The sequence below is a fragment of the Paramisgurnus dabryanus genome, chromosome 14, assembly GCF_030506205.2.
Source record: "Paramisgurnus dabryanus chromosome 14, PD_genome_1.1, whole genome shotgun sequence".
Lineage (NCBI taxonomy): Eukaryota > Metazoa > Chordata > Actinopteri > Cypriniformes > Cobitidae > Paramisgurnus > Paramisgurnus dabryanus.
The window spans coordinates 37,599,007-37,619,691 of NC_133350.1; the positions used below are offsets into that span (position 1 = coordinate 37,599,007).

The following is a 20,685-nucleotide window of genomic DNA, read 5'->3' on the forward strand; positions in this document are numbered from 1 at the left end:
CACTTCGTGCGTCACTGAATTGCACTTTAATCCAGTTTTTAATCATAATTTTATAAAGAGGATACAAATGTAGGCTATTATAATCCACGCAATTCATGCCATAAGCTATATTTCGGGTGATCTGACTGTATACTGAAGTTTTTGCTAGAAACAAACCTTAAATGCAGTTTTGTATAAGCAAAAATCTTTTCTGTGTTAATTTAACCAACTAGCCCGTGGCTTACCTGAGCATTTGCCAGGTTCTGAAACAGAGGACCCAGAAGCGAAAAAAATCAGCACTGCTTTATTGAAAATCCACTTAAAGCGTAACTAAACCCTGAACCAACTTTTTTTAGTTAATGATCTGTAAGAATGGGGATTTATTAGTGCTGTTCATTAGTTTTAGTAAGTTTTTTTGACATTTGGATATAAAGTGTTTCAATACTACAATATATGGTGTAAAAACGTCTGCCCTCTTCAGGTTGAACTGTGGCTACTGCAGTTGAATTTTCCTATTGGATGTTGGGTCCAAAAAATGACTCGTGACGTAAGGAGGTTCAAGATCACCACGCCCTTGTTACTATCTCACCATATATTGTCCCCTATATCTCCTTGGGATCTGCCCACTTTTCTTGCATTTTTCAAATATTGCCAGTTGGTGGAGTCAGGCTCTGACCAGGGGTTTAGTTACGCTTTAAACAGTCAGGCCGTCGAGTCCCGAGCCACCAACAATGAGTCAACTTTAGTGTTACACAGTTTTTACTTAGGAAGCTTTTGTTTACCTCACTGCTCCATGCGCGTTTACTCCCTAGACTTTAATCTGCTAATCTTGATGACATATACAGCCTACAAATGCAACCTCTGGAGGCTACAGCCTTCAGATTTAGAAACGGCCTTCTTAGCAACACACAACAAACCACGAACAGCCTTTTAATTGTAAATTTCATTTTCATTTAATTAGAGAGGTGAATAAATGCGATGCGGTATAGTGCATATTTATGCATATAATGTATGGGTGGAGAAAGTGTAAAACATGTAAACAAGGCACATATCATCAGCTGACCATACTGATCTTCCCATATCAGTGGATTTTATTTGTCAAAAAAAAGATATAATAAAATAAAAAATGTTTTGAGAATTTCTGAGATCATTGTGTCGCCTTGGTCTTAAAGTCGCAATGAAAAGTAAAATAAAAAAACTAATTTGTTTTGTAATATTGTGGTATTTTTTTTTTTTTACAAATTATTTATCTGTGAGCTTCATTAATTTAAAAAAATGAATGTGCCCTCATAATCTTTAATCAAAAATGCAAATCTCCTCCCCTCCTAAAAACGATCTCTCTTTACTTCCGGTCAAAATGTATGGCAGGTGGGCGGGGTCCGGGAGAATATCGCTGCGATTAGCAATTAGTAACACGACTCAACTTCAAATTATCCAGTCAGATCTCGATGGACATATTCAAATCCAGCCCTGCCTTTTTTCATTCAGAGGGCGGTTTTACTCTGATACACGTCACCACGGGGAAAATTAGGCAATTGATACTTCCGTTTCATGGCGACTTTAAATTTCACTCATAATGGTCTTAAAAAGTCTTAAATTTGACTTGGTGAAACCTGCAGCATATTTATTTTCATGCAGATACAATCCCATGGACAAAAAGATGACAGCAGCAAAAAATGAAATTAGGCCTAAGACTTGCATAAAAGGCTATGAACTTAAATGTTTGTCATGAATAAAACTGAAATATGCCAAGCCAGTATTCAAACTCAGATAGTACGTCTGCCCTAACCCCTGCGCACAACACTACCCACTAACCAGCGACTCTGATGAGCAGATTCATAAGAGAGGCTGAACTGTTCAGATGTAACCGCACAGCCACAAAGACTGATATTAGTCATGTAAGGATATTTATATAACTAAAATGACTAAAGAAAAGTAATACCACTTACATAAACGCAAGTGGATATGACACAAAGCACTCTGGGTCTCAAAGTCCTCTCGCAACATAAATCTAAAAACTTCCTACAAATGAATGCAACATCATCATCTACAGGATCCTCTATAAAAGTACATGACATTTTAAACACTTAGACGGTTTTATGAAATTAATATAAATGTTCAATATATCAAAGTATTGGGTTGTGGTCACGCATAACTAGTTGTTTGTCACACGTATCAGGGCTCAACATAAAGGACTGCCCGGTGGCCCGGGGCAAGCGTGAGAGACTTTCGGGCCAGTAAAAAGTATTGTCACTTGCCCTATCGGGCCAGTGCTTCACCCTCAGTCACTAAAATATATGCTGTGACTGTCAGTTTACACTTAAAGCAGAAAAGTTGGGAGCCTTTTTTCGTTGGAACATGTCTGTTGTATATGTATACAATTATATTTGACTTTTGAATTATTATTTTTAAATATGTGACATTGACACTTTTTTTTTTATTGGGGCCAGTGAAATTTTTGGCAGGGCAAATGAAAACCTGAACCACTGGCCTGACTGGGCCAGTATAAAAAATTATTTGCGTTGAGCCCTACGTATAGTAGACAATGGTTAATGATTGCCTTTTTCATCGTCTACCACCACGAGTACATTTCAGATATGTGGGAATTGGGAAACACTGCTTACTAAATAGCCACCAAGTAGGTCTTGTACTTTTAAACTATTGGTTAGACGGCGGGCGCAAAGGTGAACCTAGCACAGTGTTTCCCAAGTGTGCCGTGGAAAATAACACTACCACAGTGTTTGGAAAAAGTACTTGAAACTAGCTAACAGGTTGCTGAGTTGGTCACAGCTGCGATGACACTGTCATCAATTCTAGCCAGGATATCATTTGTGTTCATCAAAACAAGATCAAGTTTCACATTAAGTGTAAATACTACGTTAAATACAGTATAATATTCCAGTTTATCAAGTAATTTAAAGCTCCACTGTGTACTTTTTTGAGTTAATTCTTAGCAAAAACCCATGTTTTCTTTCAAAAGTATGTGCTCATTTATGTGTAATTACTTCCACCCACTAATCAAAGTATTCTTGCAAGTGTAGAATCTGCTATTTAAAATACATACGGTCGAGTCCCTCGACTGGCTGAATCCATGTTGTGCTCCGTTCACAGCTCACCCCTTGCTTTTGAAATGCATAGAGAAGCTACGGTAGCCACCACCAGACAAACATGTCATGATTGGAGACAACGTAATAAAAAAGTTTGTCCGTTAAGACTGTAGAAACATGGTGGCACAAAATGGCGACTTCCATGGAGGGGGACCCTCGGTGTATGTAGATAAAAACGTCTCATTCTAAAGTAATAAAAACATAACGGTTCATTATGAAAGGTCTTTATACACCCCTGATAATATAGTTTTGTATATTATTTTGCATTTCTGTCAAGAGATCCTTCTAAAAATTACACACTGCACCTTTAAGCATTGCAATACAGGTTTGTGCAGATCTTTTAATGCTTATTGTGAAAGTGGTGTGCTGTATGATTTTTTTTTTTGCTTATCAAAACTGTGCCATGGCAGAAAAAGGTTGGGAAACACAGACCTAGCGGCTCAAAGCAGAGAGTGGAAAATAAATATGGCAGGAGTTGAGACGAGCGGGGAAACGTCAGTGACCTACTTGTGCCTAAAAAGAACAGTACATCTGAAATATATATTTTTAGCTTTAATTAGGCAAGGCAAGGCAAGTTTATTTGTATAGCACATTTCATACACAGAGGTCATTCAAAGTGCTTTACACAGAAATGAGAAAACGATATATAAAAAAGAAAATGTAAAAATAAGAGCTACACGATAAAATCACAATAAAAACAAAGATATATATATGAGAATTTAAAATAACAATTAAAGAAGATAAATGTGATTTTAATAAAAACCTATAAATTAGACTTAATTACATCAGAAGAATATGTATTGATGCTATAAAATAGCGTTTTTTCTAGGGAAGACGTATTGCAAGACATACCGTTATCACAATATTCAACAGCAGCATCGCATAATGCATATTTTCTCAATATCGTGCAGCCTTATTAACAAGTTCTGATTTTGTGGTTGTTTTAGTTTGTTGTGATTTGACAGCAGCTTAGCTTAGCCAGAGATGTTTGAGCTTAGCTGGCGACTGGCGTATTCCTGTGCAGGGTTTCCCACAAAAAAATGTGTTATAGGTGGTAGGGTTGGGCGGGGCCGGGGGCGTGGCAATTAAAGGGTTGAAAATTATGATGAAAATTAAAAAAAAAAAATTTTAAACACTCAAATAAAACTTCATTTTGAAGAAACTATGACAGAAAATCAACACATACTAGTTTATTAATGAATTAAATGTTTTTACCTCTAACAGGAATAGCTGCGTGATGAAGTGAAACTAAAGGGTTAATAAACACAAACTAAAGCAGATGTTGTAGAACGTCTGGCGAATGATGATGGATAGCGCAAAAATGGTAAAAACTTATTATTTCCCACAATTAATTACATTATCTTAAAAGAGCGTAACTACTGTAGCATGTAAAAATGCACATAAATGACGTGAGCAGAACGCACAACAATTACAGTTAATCAACAGGCAACCTAGCTAGCAGGTTGCTCAAACAACAAAATCAACTGCTAACTGCTAACTTACTTTAAATTTGCAAGAACTAATACAATAACAGGCTTAAATAAACCCAAAACATAAGTCCACTTACAGTTCTCACGGACACGTGTTTTATCAACTGGCTATCCTCCAGACATGACGGACCACGTCTTAATCTCATTTCGGTCGTGTGGTGTGCGTGCACACTTGCGGTGTGAAGCGTGTCCACGTTATTCTCAGAGATGTTTTATCAACTGGCTAGTTATCCTCCAGACAGTGACTGTCCGGGCCACATCTTTCTCATTTCGGCCGTGTGGCGCGTGTGCCCGCCCGCTCGCGATGTGAAGAGCCTCTGTGCTATTCTCTGAGATGCACTTGACTGCCTTTTTTGCAGCTTTTTTTAAGGACCTAGTTAAGGCGGTAGGTTTCCCAGTTTAGGCGGGCCGTCCGAACTGAAAAGTGCTGCAGGGAACCCTACTGTGTGGACGGAGTTTAGTCAAAAACTCCTATATTGACGTCATATATCCAGAAAGTAGAGGGCTGCAGTCCAAAAATAGCCATTCTCTGTAGTCGTAAAAGCGAATTCTGTTAAAGTATATCACTTGGCATTGAACTTTGAGCTTTAACATTTTGTAGACATTATTTATGCTCTAACATCACGAAAAACGTCAGCTTTATAACAATTTGAAAAATGAAACCATCAGAGCGGCGCGTGAATGCCAGAGTTACTCTTGCTCTGACGGTAGCTTATTTTGCCAGAGAAAGCTAATATGGTAAATTAATATTTCTTCAGAAGAATTGCTGAAACGTATTACTTTACTGACGTTTCATTAGTCCTACAGCTTCCATGCCATGTCTACTTTATTTTCAGATGTTGAGTACTTGCAGTAAAAAATTCCCATTCCTAATATTTCTGTGTACTGTGTCCAGTTGCATAAACTGCTTAGACTTACAATTTAATAATCTTCTTTCTTTATGACTAGTCATATCTTTTTACAGTCAGGTAGTTACATAAAAGGTGGACTGGCTTAATTTGAGTTTGCAAAGTATGATTGATTTGCCCTAACTGTGTTTATATGCAACTACATGTTTATTTGTTCTAAAGCAAGAAAATATACCTGGACCAATTCACTTAGACTTCTTTCCTGCAGGTGTATGTTTGTCACAGGTGATGTTTTTTTTTTTCCATGTCTGATTCTTTCTGTATTTGATTTTGATCTTTTTTAGAGTGCAATGAATGAAAAGGTCGCACAGTGCAAGACAGGAATTGCAGAAATATCGCAGAAACTGGTATGTATCAGTACATATGACTATTTATCAGACTTTAAAGGTCACATAACGCACACTGTTTCTGTTAATCTTATGTTAGTCTTGAGTACCTATAGGGGCGGTTTCCCGGACCAGGATTAGCTTAATCCAGGACTAGGCTTTAGTTGAATTAGGAAATATAACTAGTTTAAACAAACATGCCTTACTATAAACATTACCTGTGTGCATTTTAAGGTAAAACAAAGGGCACTGATGTATTTTAAGATATGTAAGTGCAAGTTGTCTTCCATTTGGAGAGCTTTTAAAAGTGTTTAAGTCTAGGACTAGTCTAATCCCTGTCCGGGAAACCGCCCCGTAGAGTAGAATTGCATCCTCTCTTTATTCAAAGAGTTTTTAGTTTAATCAGATTTATAAAAGACAGTTCCGCTGTACTGCTACTTTCTAAAAAATAGCTGAGCCCCCTGTAGGCGTACCATGGGCGGAGCGACGCACGAGCATGCAACACACAAAACATTATCCCACTATCTCTGTATAACTTATGACTCACTGCATGTTTGTGTCGTTTATATTCTATTCACTTTTGTGTGGCCTGCCAACAAAACAGAGATTTGAAGCAGTTTTACTTGGCACCTGCGACTCATGAACTAGTTGTTTTATCACTGGGACCACCCCATTTTAACAAAATCCATCTTAAACACACTTGCACAACTCCACTCCTACCCAGGATAAACCAACCGTATCTCAGTGTTTCCTCTAGGATTTTTCCAGCTATGGCAGCAGGTGATTAAATGTACATTATATTTTTTAAATGTAGAATATAGGCTACAGTAAACTAACATGTGTTTTTTTTTATCATTTTTATGCTGTCATTTATTATTCCTTAAATTTAGCATATTGCTTTTTTAAGTTTGTATTAAAATGCATTTTCTTTAAAATACGTTTTACTACATATCTTCGTATGCATCTTTCAGTGTAGTTTTAATGTTGTGTGCAAGTTCGTGCTCGTGTTTAGCGTTACAGTTCCCTGTTGCAAAGTAATGCACAGTCCTGTTTGATCATCCGCAGTGATTGACAGAAAACCCGACCAGTTATCCGACATCAGCAGCTATTTTATTCCACACCCGGCCCGTTTGACAAAGACTGTGACCCTGACCCGGTCACATCACCAAAAATCGCACTGTTACATAGAAACCTTTAACCGTCTTCAGACATATCTTAAACACAAAAGGCACAGGGCCATTTAAAAACTGATCGGAATCTAGTCGAAATGGTTTTGGATGTTAGACCCGTCCACTTGCCTATTGAGTCCCGACCTACATCTACAACTAAATGACATGTTAATATTATTACACCCGCGGGTACCCCGACTCTGCTGTTCCGTCTGAAAACATATGAAACACAGTCTCACCGTCTGGCTCAAATTGTTATTACCAACGTCCTTCTTTCCACAAGAAAAATGTATGTTTCCTTTCAAACAGATTAATGTAGACTATTAATGTCTTGCAGTCCCATGTAAGTATTATTCAGTTGTCAGCCCACCTTTTGTTTTTGGACAAATCCTTTCATTTAATGAGTGTCGATCTGAAGCACAGCAAGATTGACAGCTGAATGGTCAACCGTGCGCTGTGCTTATAGCCTATATTTTGAATAACTAATAGCCTGATAACTTGATTATGAGTACAGCGAATACAAATTAATGTCCAAAAAACTCGTAATATGTTAAATCAAAATTATACTGTCTTTTCTCGCAGCCCTGCGCTGCGTCCGTGTATATGCGCCGATGAACAGCATACGTGTGATGAACTAGTTGCACCTTAAATTTCCCTAAATTTATGGCCATACAGATAAAAATAAAACAACATTCTAAAGGGTAAATTATGTACTTTTATTTGTGTACACTTACAATAAGGGGAAAACGCTGTGCTTATTTAAAATCATCTAAAAACATGACATGCTTTCTGCTGCTTTGGTTTTAAAGCGTGTCACAAAATAACAGAAACTTAAATACTTTATTACTTGTTTTGTCCATCTGCTAATTATTTAAGTGTAACATTTCTTGTTGGCTTATTTAGCCTAGTTTGTTTTTCTCCAAACAGAGAAGTAGCCTAATCATCATGTTCTGTTGATTTAAATCTATTTGTATTTGCGCATGAAACTAAACCCCTGGGGAAAAATGAAGGGTTGTTCCAATACCAGTATCGGAAATGTGACCGATACCACAAAAAATTCTGGCATTGGAATCGGTGAGTACTTGAACCCATGTACCAATTCGATAAATTTTTATTAAACCTAGTAATGGCCGTTATAGCTAAAGCTAACGCTGCAAAGCGAAACTCCTCTCTTCACTGCTCTGAATGCAATCACCAGGAAGTAACCACACGCGTGACATAATCACTGTTTACTTAGTGGCGAAGAAATGAAAGCGCGCAGCAGTATGACCGCTGTTTGTTAGTATTTCAGACTAATAAAACGTTGACATGTCTCGTATGCCATGCTGCATTCTCAATGGGTTGCACAAGTATTAATAACTTTAAAACAAGTAATTTATTATAGCATTTGAAGACCCTTCACCCCAAAGACACGATGGTTACACTCAAGCGTCTTATTATTTCACTACATTGTGGCTAAACTAGTGTTTTTAAAGGAGCTTTATTTTGCTTTTGTTTTTAAAAACTGAAATGCCTTTTGTTTAACAAAACTGTTTCTGGACTTAAGTTTTAAACTGAAACTAAAATACCCTTTGGTTTTACGGTGTTGGTCTAACCCTAACCCTTAGAAAAAATAAATATTACTGTCAAATGTCTTTCAGATAATAAAAATACTTTAGTTCACTGTATAACTTGTTTTATACAGGAATAAGTCTAAAGCACATCATAAAACCGTTATATCCATTCATACAGGGCTAGTAGTATGTACAGCTGTATATTATACAGATAAACACCCAGGTATCGGATCGGTACTCAGTTTCGGCCGATACCCCGAGCTCAGAAATCTGTATCGGGAAGAGAAAACCGTTATTGGAACATCTATAGAAAAATGTGATATTTTAGGAGATTTATTTATAAATTAAACGCAAATCCAGAAAGGAATGTATTTCTTTAAAACAGCCAGTCTGGCAGGGTGGACATTTTGGTAGCTTTATTTTGCGAGGGTTTTGTTTAGAAGGGATACAGCAAATGCAGAAAGTTAGGATTAGATTTGAAGGTAGGATTAGGAGAAAACAGCAGTCCTGGCTAAATGAGATACAAATAGACCCTAAATCCTGTTAAATGTTGTGTGTAGAGTTAGGTTTGGGTGAAGGGTTAGCATAAAACAGTAGGCTACTCAGCCGAGATTTCGTTTGCTGTATCCCTTCTATTCACAACCACAGGGGTGGCTGGAATGTTTTACTGACCATCAAGCTATCCGACATGTTGGTGACTTTTAATGCAAGTCAATAGATCTGCGACTTTGAGAACTCGATAGCAGATATAGATGTGATCCTTTGTGACTCCTGGTGACCCAATAGCATCTTTGTGAAGCAAATTAATTTTTTTTTTTTCAAGAAATGTAATGTATTTGACAATTATTAAGCGTTAATGCGGTCAAGCCTCTAGCCAACACGAGCGCAAACTTCTTGTGGGGTTTGGTGATAGAAGCAGTGAAAAGCAAAGAAAATCGACGGATAGCACAACATGATGGCATAAGCGGCTAAATTTGCAACGGCTATGAATCAACATTATAAGCGAGCGTATTAAAAATGTAACGTATAGAAGAGGGTGCTAAGTTGAGCCCAAGAAGGCTGCCTCCTCGGGTTGAAAAACCACATAGGAGAAAAAAAATCCTGGGCTTTTTAGCCGGGGAAATAAAAGTCCTAAGAGGGAAAAACCCTTGGGAGAATATACATATACATGTAAACGGAGATTAAGCGGGTTCTGCCGGTGGTCAGACATCACCTGGGCATCACGTTGAAGGACGGCCAGTAGATCAGAGGCGTGCCAACTTTCACATTTACCGGAACTGGGTCTGTTTGTCTCATTGAACTTTGAGTTGAGGACATGATTTTTTTTTAGTTTAATGCACTTGATTATTTGAAACCGATAAAAAACATTGTAAGGAAAGAAGATATAATTTCACTTAATATTTCGTCTCCTCCGTCCTTGGTTCTTTCTTCGCTTGCATCCTAGGAGGGTGGAGCTAAGACGCAAGGAAAGGAAACGAGGATGCACAAATAAGAACTGAAAAGCACCCCTTAACTGCTTCACTTTAAGTGTGTGTACATGTGTACGTACCTCAAAGTCCATATTAATGAAATTTGACTTCATGAAGGTTGCATTAATGAAGGATTGTTTACAAAGTGTAGTTGCCAGTTGGTTTACAAAAGATGTGTTTTTAAAGTAACACACCCACTTTTTGGGAATTTCCCCATATCCCCCAGAGTAAGAAGTCAATATATATATACCTTTCTCATCTCCCTGCCTGCTGTTCCCCTGTCTGACGCAGCCCCAGCTAGCTTAGCTTAGCATTAAGACTGGAAGGGAATGGCTCCAGCTAGCATACTGCTCCCAAAAAGTAACAATAACGCAAACATTTTCCTATTTATGTGTTGTGATTTGTATAGTCACACTGTCTACAAATAACAAGGTCATATGAGAGACAGCCATCTTTTAATAGTATACTGCGCCGCCCAAGTAGCAGTGCTTCGCCTTCTTAAAATATAGTTCCCAGTATGTATACGGTATGTAAAGGAATATTCTACTTTCATAAAAATAAAATCCCAATAATTTACGATGTGTTTAGTCGAGAAGAAATTAAGTGTTTTTTGGTTTTTTTATTTATTTATTTATTTTTTGAGGAGAACATTCCAGGATTTTTCTCAACATAATAGACTTTATTGGAGTTTCAATGCAGTTTTAAATGCAGCGCGACCTTTGGTCGAAAGCATGTGCATCTCTCATGTGAAATGCACATTTGCGTATCATTTTAAACAATAAACTGACACAAAGACATTTAATTCATATCATTCCACATACAACAATGTCAGAACGATCCTCTTTCTCCACACTTGTAAACATTTTGGTGGTAGTGTAGCATACGTCATGGGTGACCTTTCGTCATGATTATGCGATATGTAAGTTTGCGCTGGCGCGTCACATGAAGTTGTGGTTTAAAATCTCGTTTAGAGCCTTTTGAAGCTGTGTTGAAACCATAAACTTGTCCAATAAAGCATATTAAAATGAGAGAAATCCTTCCTCAGAATGCTTTCCTTAAAAAAATATAATTTCTTATTGACTGAACAAAGAAAGACATCAACATTTTGGATGACATGGGGTTGAGTTGTTTACCAAATTTGCACAATAAAAAGGTTGTGTATTTAATCAAATACAGTAACAAATGCACTGCTCACGGTTAGTTTATGTTCGTTAATACATTAACTAATGTTGACAAATGAGACCTTATTGTAAAGTGTTACCACTTTCTGAGTTGCTAACACGTTAGAACCACTGGGCAACACCACCACTTTCGTTGCTAAAATGCATCTGCAGGTTATTTGATCATGTGCGCTTTAAAATGGTTGTTTTCTTCTCTCAGTCAGTAGAAAATGTGGTTAACATCCGATCATGCATTTAAAAAAAATCATATAAAGTAAAACTGGTATAAATTTTTTGGTCCTACTACCCAGCACTACTGAACAAGCATACATTTTCCTCACAAACACCACCACACTTATTTGATGATGTTGGTTTGGTGTCTTACAGTCCTTTGTGTATGCTTGCTGTGGTTTCGTGTGTGGGAGTTTTTTTGCCTTTTTTTATTTGATCTATGAGGGTAAAAGTCATTGCAGAAATAAAGGGCTACAAAATGTAAAGGGATAGTTTTGTAGTGTACATCGAGGCATGTGCACCGTCAGTCCTAGCGTTATAGAAGAAACATGTTGACATGGAATGTATAATCATCCGTCATTATTTTCCAACAAAGTATGCACACAGCACGGTAGTATTTCATGCATTTATTATGGCACATGCATTTTTATTTTTATTTTTTAATGACTACACTTGGGATATTCCACATGTGTTCTACACTCTACAGAGTCAAAGGAGAGTGGAAGTGGCAACACTGAAAGATGAGATTGTCAAGCTCAAATCTCAGATTGTGGAGTCACCTGAAGAACTTCGAAATGAAATGGAAAGGATGAAAGAGACTGTGAAAAACATCAAGACGTCAAAAGTATGTATGACTTACAATGCAAAACAGAAGGTTTAGTAAATGCAAGTGCTGAAGCACAGTAAGCCAATCAATGCAAATAAACCTCTAACCCCTGACTGATTTCTAGTAGTAATGGATTGATTTGTTGCCTGTCTGCTGTTGTGTATGTGATAGGACCTGGCTGATGAGAGGCTGGTGGAGCTCCAGATGCGGGTGCAGTGTGCGGGTCAGGTGGAGGCAGAGATCCAGGTTTTACTCAAACAGCTGCAGGACCTGCAGGACATCATTTGTCAGACCAACCAGCAGAAGGAGAAGGTGTGAGGGGTTATATACATGTTTTAATATCAGTAATCAATAAAAGGAATCAGTTGTGAGTCAATATCAGTAAAATTGACAGAGTACGGGGGTGTCAAAGATTGAAATCAAACTTTAATGCTCCTAATCTCGTCATTAGATTATGAGACTAAAACCTGGGCAGGGGCACATTATTTTTATGTATTCTATAGAAGGTACAACAATTATAAAAGATTAAAACCAATCACAACCATGTTTACCTCTACTGATTTAAATCATTTTTCATAATGATTAGTATTAAAATCTAGGGTTTGTTTTGAACTAATAGTTCAGTATAGCTTTTCCAAAGTCATCCTGAAAGCTGCTAGTTATTTTACATTGAATGTATTATGGAGAAGTAAAATGTTAACTAATATTAATTTCTTATTTGTGGTTCATGACTAGGGTTGTATAGGTATGAAATTTTCACGGAATGATAATCGTCTTCGAACGCTATACAGTATTAAACCATTATTATCATCATCAGCTACAATGACCCTTAAATGAATGAAAATGGATAGCATTTTTGGTTAAACTTATGGTTGATTATATCAAACCTTGTTTTTTACTTTGGGTGAAAAAAGAAAATAAAGTTGCACATTTCCCATTTGAACAAAATAAGGAATACTTTATTTCTCTTTAGAGGCTTGTTGTATTGTATTGTTTTGTTTTTATAATATGGCCTATAAATAATCAACTTAAAATTGACTTGTAATATAAATCACTTAAAGGCGCAAAAGAGGATGTTTTTCGCCGACTGAGAATCCAAAAACGGTTACTGAGTTTTTTAAATGAGCGCATGCGTAAGAACAGCCTCCCTCCTTCACAGCTCATTTCAAGGGAACTCCTTCCAAAACTCGTGCACGAATATTTGAACGAGTGTTTGTTTACCACCGGCATATGCTGTGTCGCGTCAGTGGATTCATTATGTGAAATGATATGATAATAAACACACAAGACGTAACGTTAGATCAGTCGACGCTACTCCCATTTCAACAAACATGTAGCAGACTGGTCACTGCCTTGCAACTACAGTACAAGAACAACGTCAATATACCTGAATAACAGTACAACAATAATTATTCCCCAAAGAAAGAATAATCACTGTTACCTGTCAGGAAGAATTTTGCGAACTGCGCGTCTGTCTTGACACCTCTCTGTTCCTTCATTGCTCTCCAGTGTTGAAATGTTTCTCCAATAACGACTCTGTTTACATTACGTTCTTCTGACAATTTTCTCCTATTCCCAGCGGCTTAAAAAGTCTTTCTTTTGCGTCCTCCTTCGCGTTATGCGCATGCGTCACTCGTGTAAATTTACTGGAGCGCGCACGTCTCTCACAAGGATCGTAATAGCAGTGATTGACAAGCCAGAGGGCCAATCGCTGATGCGATGACCGCATGAGCAATTGGCTGATGTTTTTAAGGCCCTATCTTGTGCACAGATGACGTATATTAGTATTATTACTTTCAGTGCACCTAATAAATAGTCTTTTATCATTTAGTAAAGACAGTTTCAAGTAATATTGCAAAAATGTATTAAACAAACATCCTCTTTTCCACCTTTAGATGTGCTTTATGGGTTCGTGAGAAAGAGATTGAGGGTGAGAGAGAGAGAGAGAGAGAGGGGTTAACAGAGAGACCATGTAAACAAAGCAGCCATACTGCGCTTTATCAGGCACTTTAACTTGAGAAAAGTCTTGATGGCAGTTCCCTTCAGAGGCGCATTCATATAACAGCTTTGTGTCCATAATACAGATCGGCCGGAAAATAAACACAACAGATCTGATTTATGGCTGATTTTCATAACTGGATTTCAGATTTCTGCATCACGGAAATAATACTGCTTTAAATTATAAACGGAACACACCTTTATCTGCACAGAGGGATGGTGTTTGTGAACGTGGTAGCACATGTTTGATGTATTTCCTCCTTTTGCAGCCACTCTTTGTTCACATTTCTTGAAGGATATGCATCTTTAAGGACAACCCCTCAGTTCGTTTTTCGGATACCCAAAGTATTCCCATACTGCAGATTTTAACTTCTTTTTTTTTCGGTGGGAGATAGAGATTAGAATTTGTAGTCGCTGGCGCTGACATTTTCTCTGCTGTACATAAAAATCTCACCTGCGCATATGCAACTTCATTCCATGTGACTGCTAGCCTCCACTCATTTGTTTCAAAATTGTAGATAAGCAAATGTTCACGGTATGATAATCGTGTAATACCCCGATATACTGGTATACCATTACAAATCCTATTCATGACACATTCGGTGTATTCATGACTTATAAGGGTGCTCTAAGCCAGGGGTTCCCAAACTTTTTTTCCTGCGCACCCCCTTCTATGTCCCAACCGGGTTGGCGCACCCCCAATCCCCGATCAAAAAAAAAAAACCCGCTAAAAAGATTTGTTTTTAAAGACTCCTGTTTAATCATGCGCAAATAACCAGGGGCCGGTTGCAACAGCCGGACGTTAAGAAGTTGGGTGTAAAGCCCGTCCTACGTTGAGCTTAGCTACGTCTGACATTGTGAAAAATATTTACGCGTGTTGCACCATCTGAAACTACGACCAGACGCAGCTACGCTCAGCGTAGATGATGCGCGCCCCCGTGTATGCTATTAACCACTGTGATATTTAGATGCCATTCAAGTTTACTATGGTAAAAAACGTACACTTACTGCCGTCAGCTAATAGATGATATATGAGAGGTTTCCTCATGTTTACCAGTGAATTACGTGCAGACCCATCATTCACGAAAGCCTTTACTGTTCGAACAAAAGGTGTATAATAGTTTGCAGATTCGTTATAACAGCTCAAGTTTAAAACAAAATTAAATGAAAGCTTTTAATAAGTTCCCTACAGTGTCTTTTTCAGTATTTATGTATTTTATTATATAATTCATTGGCGGTCTCTTTACCATGCATGAAAACACAATGCTCGTGTATCCTGTGCATTATCCTGCACCCATCTCGTCACATTTCATTATTTCTATTTTTGCCATAAAGTCTCTCTCTCTTGGTCCCTCTCCTCCTTCGTGACTAACAACTTTATCATAAGACATCCCACACTTGACAGTTTCCCTGATTTCAGCCAGTTAAGCATATTTATAATATATGGAATGCATGAAACGAGTTGGCACGCATAGCGGCTGCAGTGCATAACAGAAGAGCAGTGCGTAAAAAAACCCAGCAGCTGTCTTCTACGTTTCTATCAAAAACTAATTAATTATAGTTTTTTATTTAAAATAAAAGCGATTACAAAGGAAATTTTTTTATTTATTGTATGGAAAATCCCACTTAAAGAAACAGACCGCCATTACATATTTCCTCTCGCGCACCCCCTGGTGGCAGCTCACGTACCCCTGGGGGTGCGCGCACCACACTTTGGGAATCCCTGCTCCAAGCGAATTCACGCATTTTAGGCCATAAAACATTTTTTGTTTCATACAGTAAACATCTCCTCACTATCTGCTAGCTGCCAGTCCCCTGAACACACTGTAAAAACGCGGTCTCTGTAGACAGCCCAGGCTCCACAAACTGCAACAAAAACAAAGTGGACAAACCTACCACCACGAAACATAAAGTGTTCCAGCCAAGAAACGACAAAAAGGATTTGGGAGTGGGGGATCCCATGACTCTTTCAGAAAGCACAGAAGGAAGGATATCAAATGAAAGAAAAGAAAGTGTCATTCTACCTTCATTTGTGCTGTTTTTATGACCCCTCAAATATGGGTCGTTTCCTTGAAAAATACAAATATTTGAGCAAAAAGCTAAGATAATTGGATTTTTGTGAAAGACTTCTGATAGAAATCAGATTCAGAGCGATGATCAAAACATACACTGAGTTTGAATTGTTTGATGTAAGGATATAGTGTGAGCTTAGGATCTAAAGCTGTTTGCTATCAGCTGTGCCAAATGTAATGCTGTTATTATTCAATGCAGATCCAGGACTTAGTAGCTCTAAATGAGGCACTACAGAAAGAGCTGAGGAGTTTAAGCACTGAGGAGGCCCAGCTGAAAAGAGTTCTAGCCATGAAGCTTGACAAGGAATCCAAGCAACAAATTCGTCGACTGAAAAAGAAAGAAGTAAAAGATCAGCAAGTCAAAAACATATATGGGTAAGGGAAGAGCGATCTAAAAGCAAAGAGTTTTTACTTCACAGAGTGCCTGTGCTGTTTGATACTAATTTCCATTTGCATTTCCATTTCTCAAAAATAGTACAGTCTCTCTACCATTTAATGTACATGCATATTTACATCACGCAGTCAGTCGAAAGAGATTTTTAGGGTGCAATTCTTTAGATTAGATTGTGAGTTTCTGTTTAGTAATTGTTTAACTGGACTGAATGAATTCAAGGAAATTCAGGCATTTTCATCACAGTAAACATGTTAGATAATATCAGTACTGTCTGATAAAATATATTAGTTTAAAGATGATTTTACAGCTTAATATACTGCTGAAAGTTAAGTAAAATATTGCTGCATGGGTAAGTAATAATGATGAGTGAACTTTGAGGACTAATTGATGTGATGTTAACAACGGGGTTATCAGGACCCCGATGCAAAGTGGATTATGTGGCGACTTGCCACGAGTAAACTACTGGACACGAAACCTTGATTAGAAATATTTTATTAGCTTATTTTTTGCTTGTCTCCGCCTATGCGTTTAACTGCAGTGATTGAGACGCCATTTGCGTTACTATTTTAAAATTAACTTGCTGCCATCAGCTAATAGATGACAAATGAGACTTATCCCTCCTCTCACACGTTTGCCAGTGCACTCTCCCTCAAGATGCGTGCGTCACGTGCAGACCCTTCAAAAACAAACCTGCCCTTGAAGCATTTCTAAACCATAACTAAAGAAGCATTTCCCGTTTGCACCATATAGGTAAAATTTGCTGGTTATCATCGTAAGTTCTTTACTCTGTCTTTGGAAATATCTTCGTATTATATGTTACTTAATAATTTATTGATGCGGTCTCTCTCTATGCCATGCATGAAAGCACACTGCTGTTGTGTCCTGTGCATTTATATGAGCTAATGTCTCAATAATATTTTTTATATTTTATGGCAAAAATGTCATTGTTTTGTCTCAAGATGCACACCAGTAATGTATTTTGTAAGGTACATTTCTAAGAAACTTAAATGTCCTAACTAGGGATGCTCAGATCAATTGGCCGCAGATCAGTATTTGGCGACAACGGCATTTAGTTTATCAGTACTCGCTAATGCGCTAAAATCTCATGAAACGATCTTTCTATTTACTTTTGTCATCATAGGGCTCCTGAATGCGGCTGCGATTAGAGATTGTTTTTTACAGTGCAAGCATTTGAAGAACTGATTGCTCATGTGCGACCTGCAGATTTGGATTTCTCTCTCTGCCTTAACAGAGATATGTGTAGTATCTTTTTATGAGGATGCGGTCCTAACAGCATGATGTGTCTTTACATCCCTATCAAACAGCGTACACAACACTATCGCGGACATTGCATCTTCTTGACGACGAGAGTTTATTTGCATGTCTTTTTAAAGTTATGACCGTTTAAACTTTAAGCTGCTCTTGTCTGTATTCATTGACGCGCATGCGCACTAGGGGTGTGACGGTCATTATATAACCGTGAGACCGACGGTTATAGTTGAACACCGTCATTAGAACTCTATAACCGCCAAAACCGTGTTATTAAAATAAAATTAAATTATTAAAAAAAATTTTATCAAAGAATTTTTAAATACTAATTAAAAACAATTGTTAACAGTGTGTTATACGCCCCCTCACGTTCTCACGCAGTGAAAAATACAGAGCGGAGCAGACACTGACAACGCGCTGACATACAGGACAGACCAGGTTACTTTTCGGTTACTTTTGAGATTTAACATATATTTAACAAAGTCTCACCTTTCAAATCATCTCTTCCTTCTAGTTAATTTATAGCATCAAATAAACATGAATGACCATGAGAAGGAATGTTGTTTTAACCGCGGAAAGGCGTCAGTACACTCCGCTTTTCAAGTTCAAATCCTCCCATGCTAATCTACTAACTCTCTTGAACGCACATTCACTGCTAGTTGTCTTGCTGTTAATTTTAAAGAAACGTAGAGCAAGTAGCTAATCAGTGTCTAGTTTATTCAAACGCCGGGTGAGCACTGTGCAGCGCGTCTGCGGAGAGTGTTTGCTGCGCGTGGCCATTGTGCTTTTACACCGGCTGCGTTTAATAACAATCTCAAGTTCATATTACTTTCTTTTACCTGCGCTTTTTTTTTAACAAAACCTCTTCAATACGCTTTTAATCCACATTGTTTTCGTGCTGTTCTGGTCCGTGTAATGACAGATATAGACACAATTGCAGACATAAAAAGCCCAATGCACAAATCTGTTTCTCCGAAGATTATTAAAATAGATGATAGATAGAGGATTAATTTATGCTGGGCAGAGAGTGACAGCGCAGTCTTCTGGCAACAGTGTGTTTTTTTTTTTATATTTCATTGCTTTCTGTTAAATTGTTCAAAGTTATTACTGTTTAAAACACACTTGGCATCACATTCATGATTTTATGGTAAAATGACACTTTCCCGTCAATCCACGAGCATTTAAACGAGCAAAACGCCCCCCCCACTGACGGTTATGTGACGAACCGTCACATTTGACTCCCGTCATAACCGTCATCACCAATTCTGAAACCGGCACACCCCTAATGCGCACAGAAGTTTCTCATTCAGCGCACGAGTACAGGGCGATATCTTGCGTCTTAAAGCTACAATCTGCTACTGTTGTACTTTATACAAATGTGTGTATATTTAATTCATACACTGAAGACTGTGAAGTGTTTTATTTTCATTAATTTTAACAGGCATAAGCCTTTTTAAAGGCATATTAAATTGCTCTTTGTAGAAGGAATATTTGTTGTACATATTTATTTGATTTTCTATTAAAACAATAATATAGGCTACCTAATTACTGCAAGTAATATAACAAAGGTAACATCTGTGCTATTACTTTATCTAGAAAAAATATTAACAGTTACAGTCATCAAAGAGCTTGCATAACAGCTTGAAGAATCCGTATCGGGCATTGGTATCGGCCGATCATGAAGACAACAAATCGCTACTTTGCTTTGGCTGCAAAAATCTTGATCGGAGCATCCCTAGTCCTAATAAAAATAAGACCTAGTCCTGGATTAATATAAACCCTGTCTGGGAAACCTCCCCCCATATATTTTAAAATTTTGTTGTTCAATAAAACCATGTGTTTATTTGGTTTTGATACTTTATTTAAACCAATTATTGTCTCATCATTTTTTGTCTTTTAAAATGCTTTTGCCCACTTAGGTCTATTTTTATCAACAAAAAATCTGATTACTTCATCATCAATTAACAAAATAATTGTTAGTGAAAACCCAAGTTTGGTTAAAACATTTAAACCGTTAAATAAGTCACAAGTTTCATCATTGAGTATTTCTTAAAACTTCGTCCTGAAGTCTCAAGGTTAAAAAACTTGTATAGTATCAACATTAGAGTGCTGTGAGTCATCTTGATTGATAAAACCTGCAGATGTATTTGAAGGTCTCCACTAAGTCAAATTTAAGACTTTTTAAGACTATTATGAATGAAATTTAAAACCAATATCACAAAAATGAAATCTAATTTTACAGTGAAAAGTGAAAATGCGTCCAGTTTTTTATAGTCCAGTGTACATGCGTACATGTGTTTAAGACCTTTTATCTTTCATGACAAAAAACAAGATTGTTTGTACTTTGTTAACATTTGACTCACTTTTATGCTGCTTCTGCCTAGCCATTCATTTCATTTGTACAGAGAGTCTGGCCACGCTCCATTGCAAAGCGTAACTTCCGTTAAGGAGGGTGTTGAAGTTTAAAATGATTGGATCTGCCCAGAGTCACTCTGAATCTGCCATAACCAATCGCTAAAGTTTGGTCGTGACTCGTGAAGTACTGTCGGTGCTGCGACGGCAAAAGCCCAATCTCCTTTTTGGTGTAAATGTGTCCTCTGTATTTTCAGTAGGTTATTATTTGCTGATCTCAAAGTACGTCCGGGCTGATGTTCAACTAAAAGCTCTGAAAGATAGGCCGGTGTCAGTCCATGCAAGGATTAATACACCAATAAAAGAATTTTCAAATCAATTCTGTAATAGACTGGAAGCCAATTTAAAGAGATCCAGGTGGGTGTAATATGCTCCCGATCAAAATGTATTCTATCAAAATTAATTGCAGTGAAAATTGCTGTTTGTCAAATATGAACTGAAAAATCTACGGAAATTGATTTGAAAAAGTCATTATTAAATGGTGGGTCTCAGGCCTGTAGAAGTTTTGTTTGTTTTTTAATACTGGTTGAATCATGCTAAA

General features: G+C 37.5%; 1 protein-coding gene across 4 annotated transcripts in view; it reads left to right on the plus strand.

Annotated features, from left to right (window-relative positions):
* Positions 1-20,685, plus strand: part of LOC135758158 (kinetochore protein Nuf2-like) — a 38,486-nt gene that overhangs the window by 12,630 nt on the left and 5,171 nt on the right. For all 4 annotated transcript variants that reach the window (XM_065273018.2, XM_065273019.2, XM_065273017.2 and 1 more), the window contains exons 9-12: positions 5,769-5,831; positions 11,880-12,017; positions 12,171-12,311; positions 16,269-16,444. In XM_065273018.2, the coding sequence (XP_065129090.1) occupies positions 5,769-5,831; positions 11,880-12,017; positions 12,171-12,311; positions 16,269-16,444 (518 nt within the window). The remainder of the gene's footprint in view (positions 1-5,768; positions 5,832-11,879; positions 12,018-12,170; positions 12,312-16,268; positions 16,445-20,685) is intronic.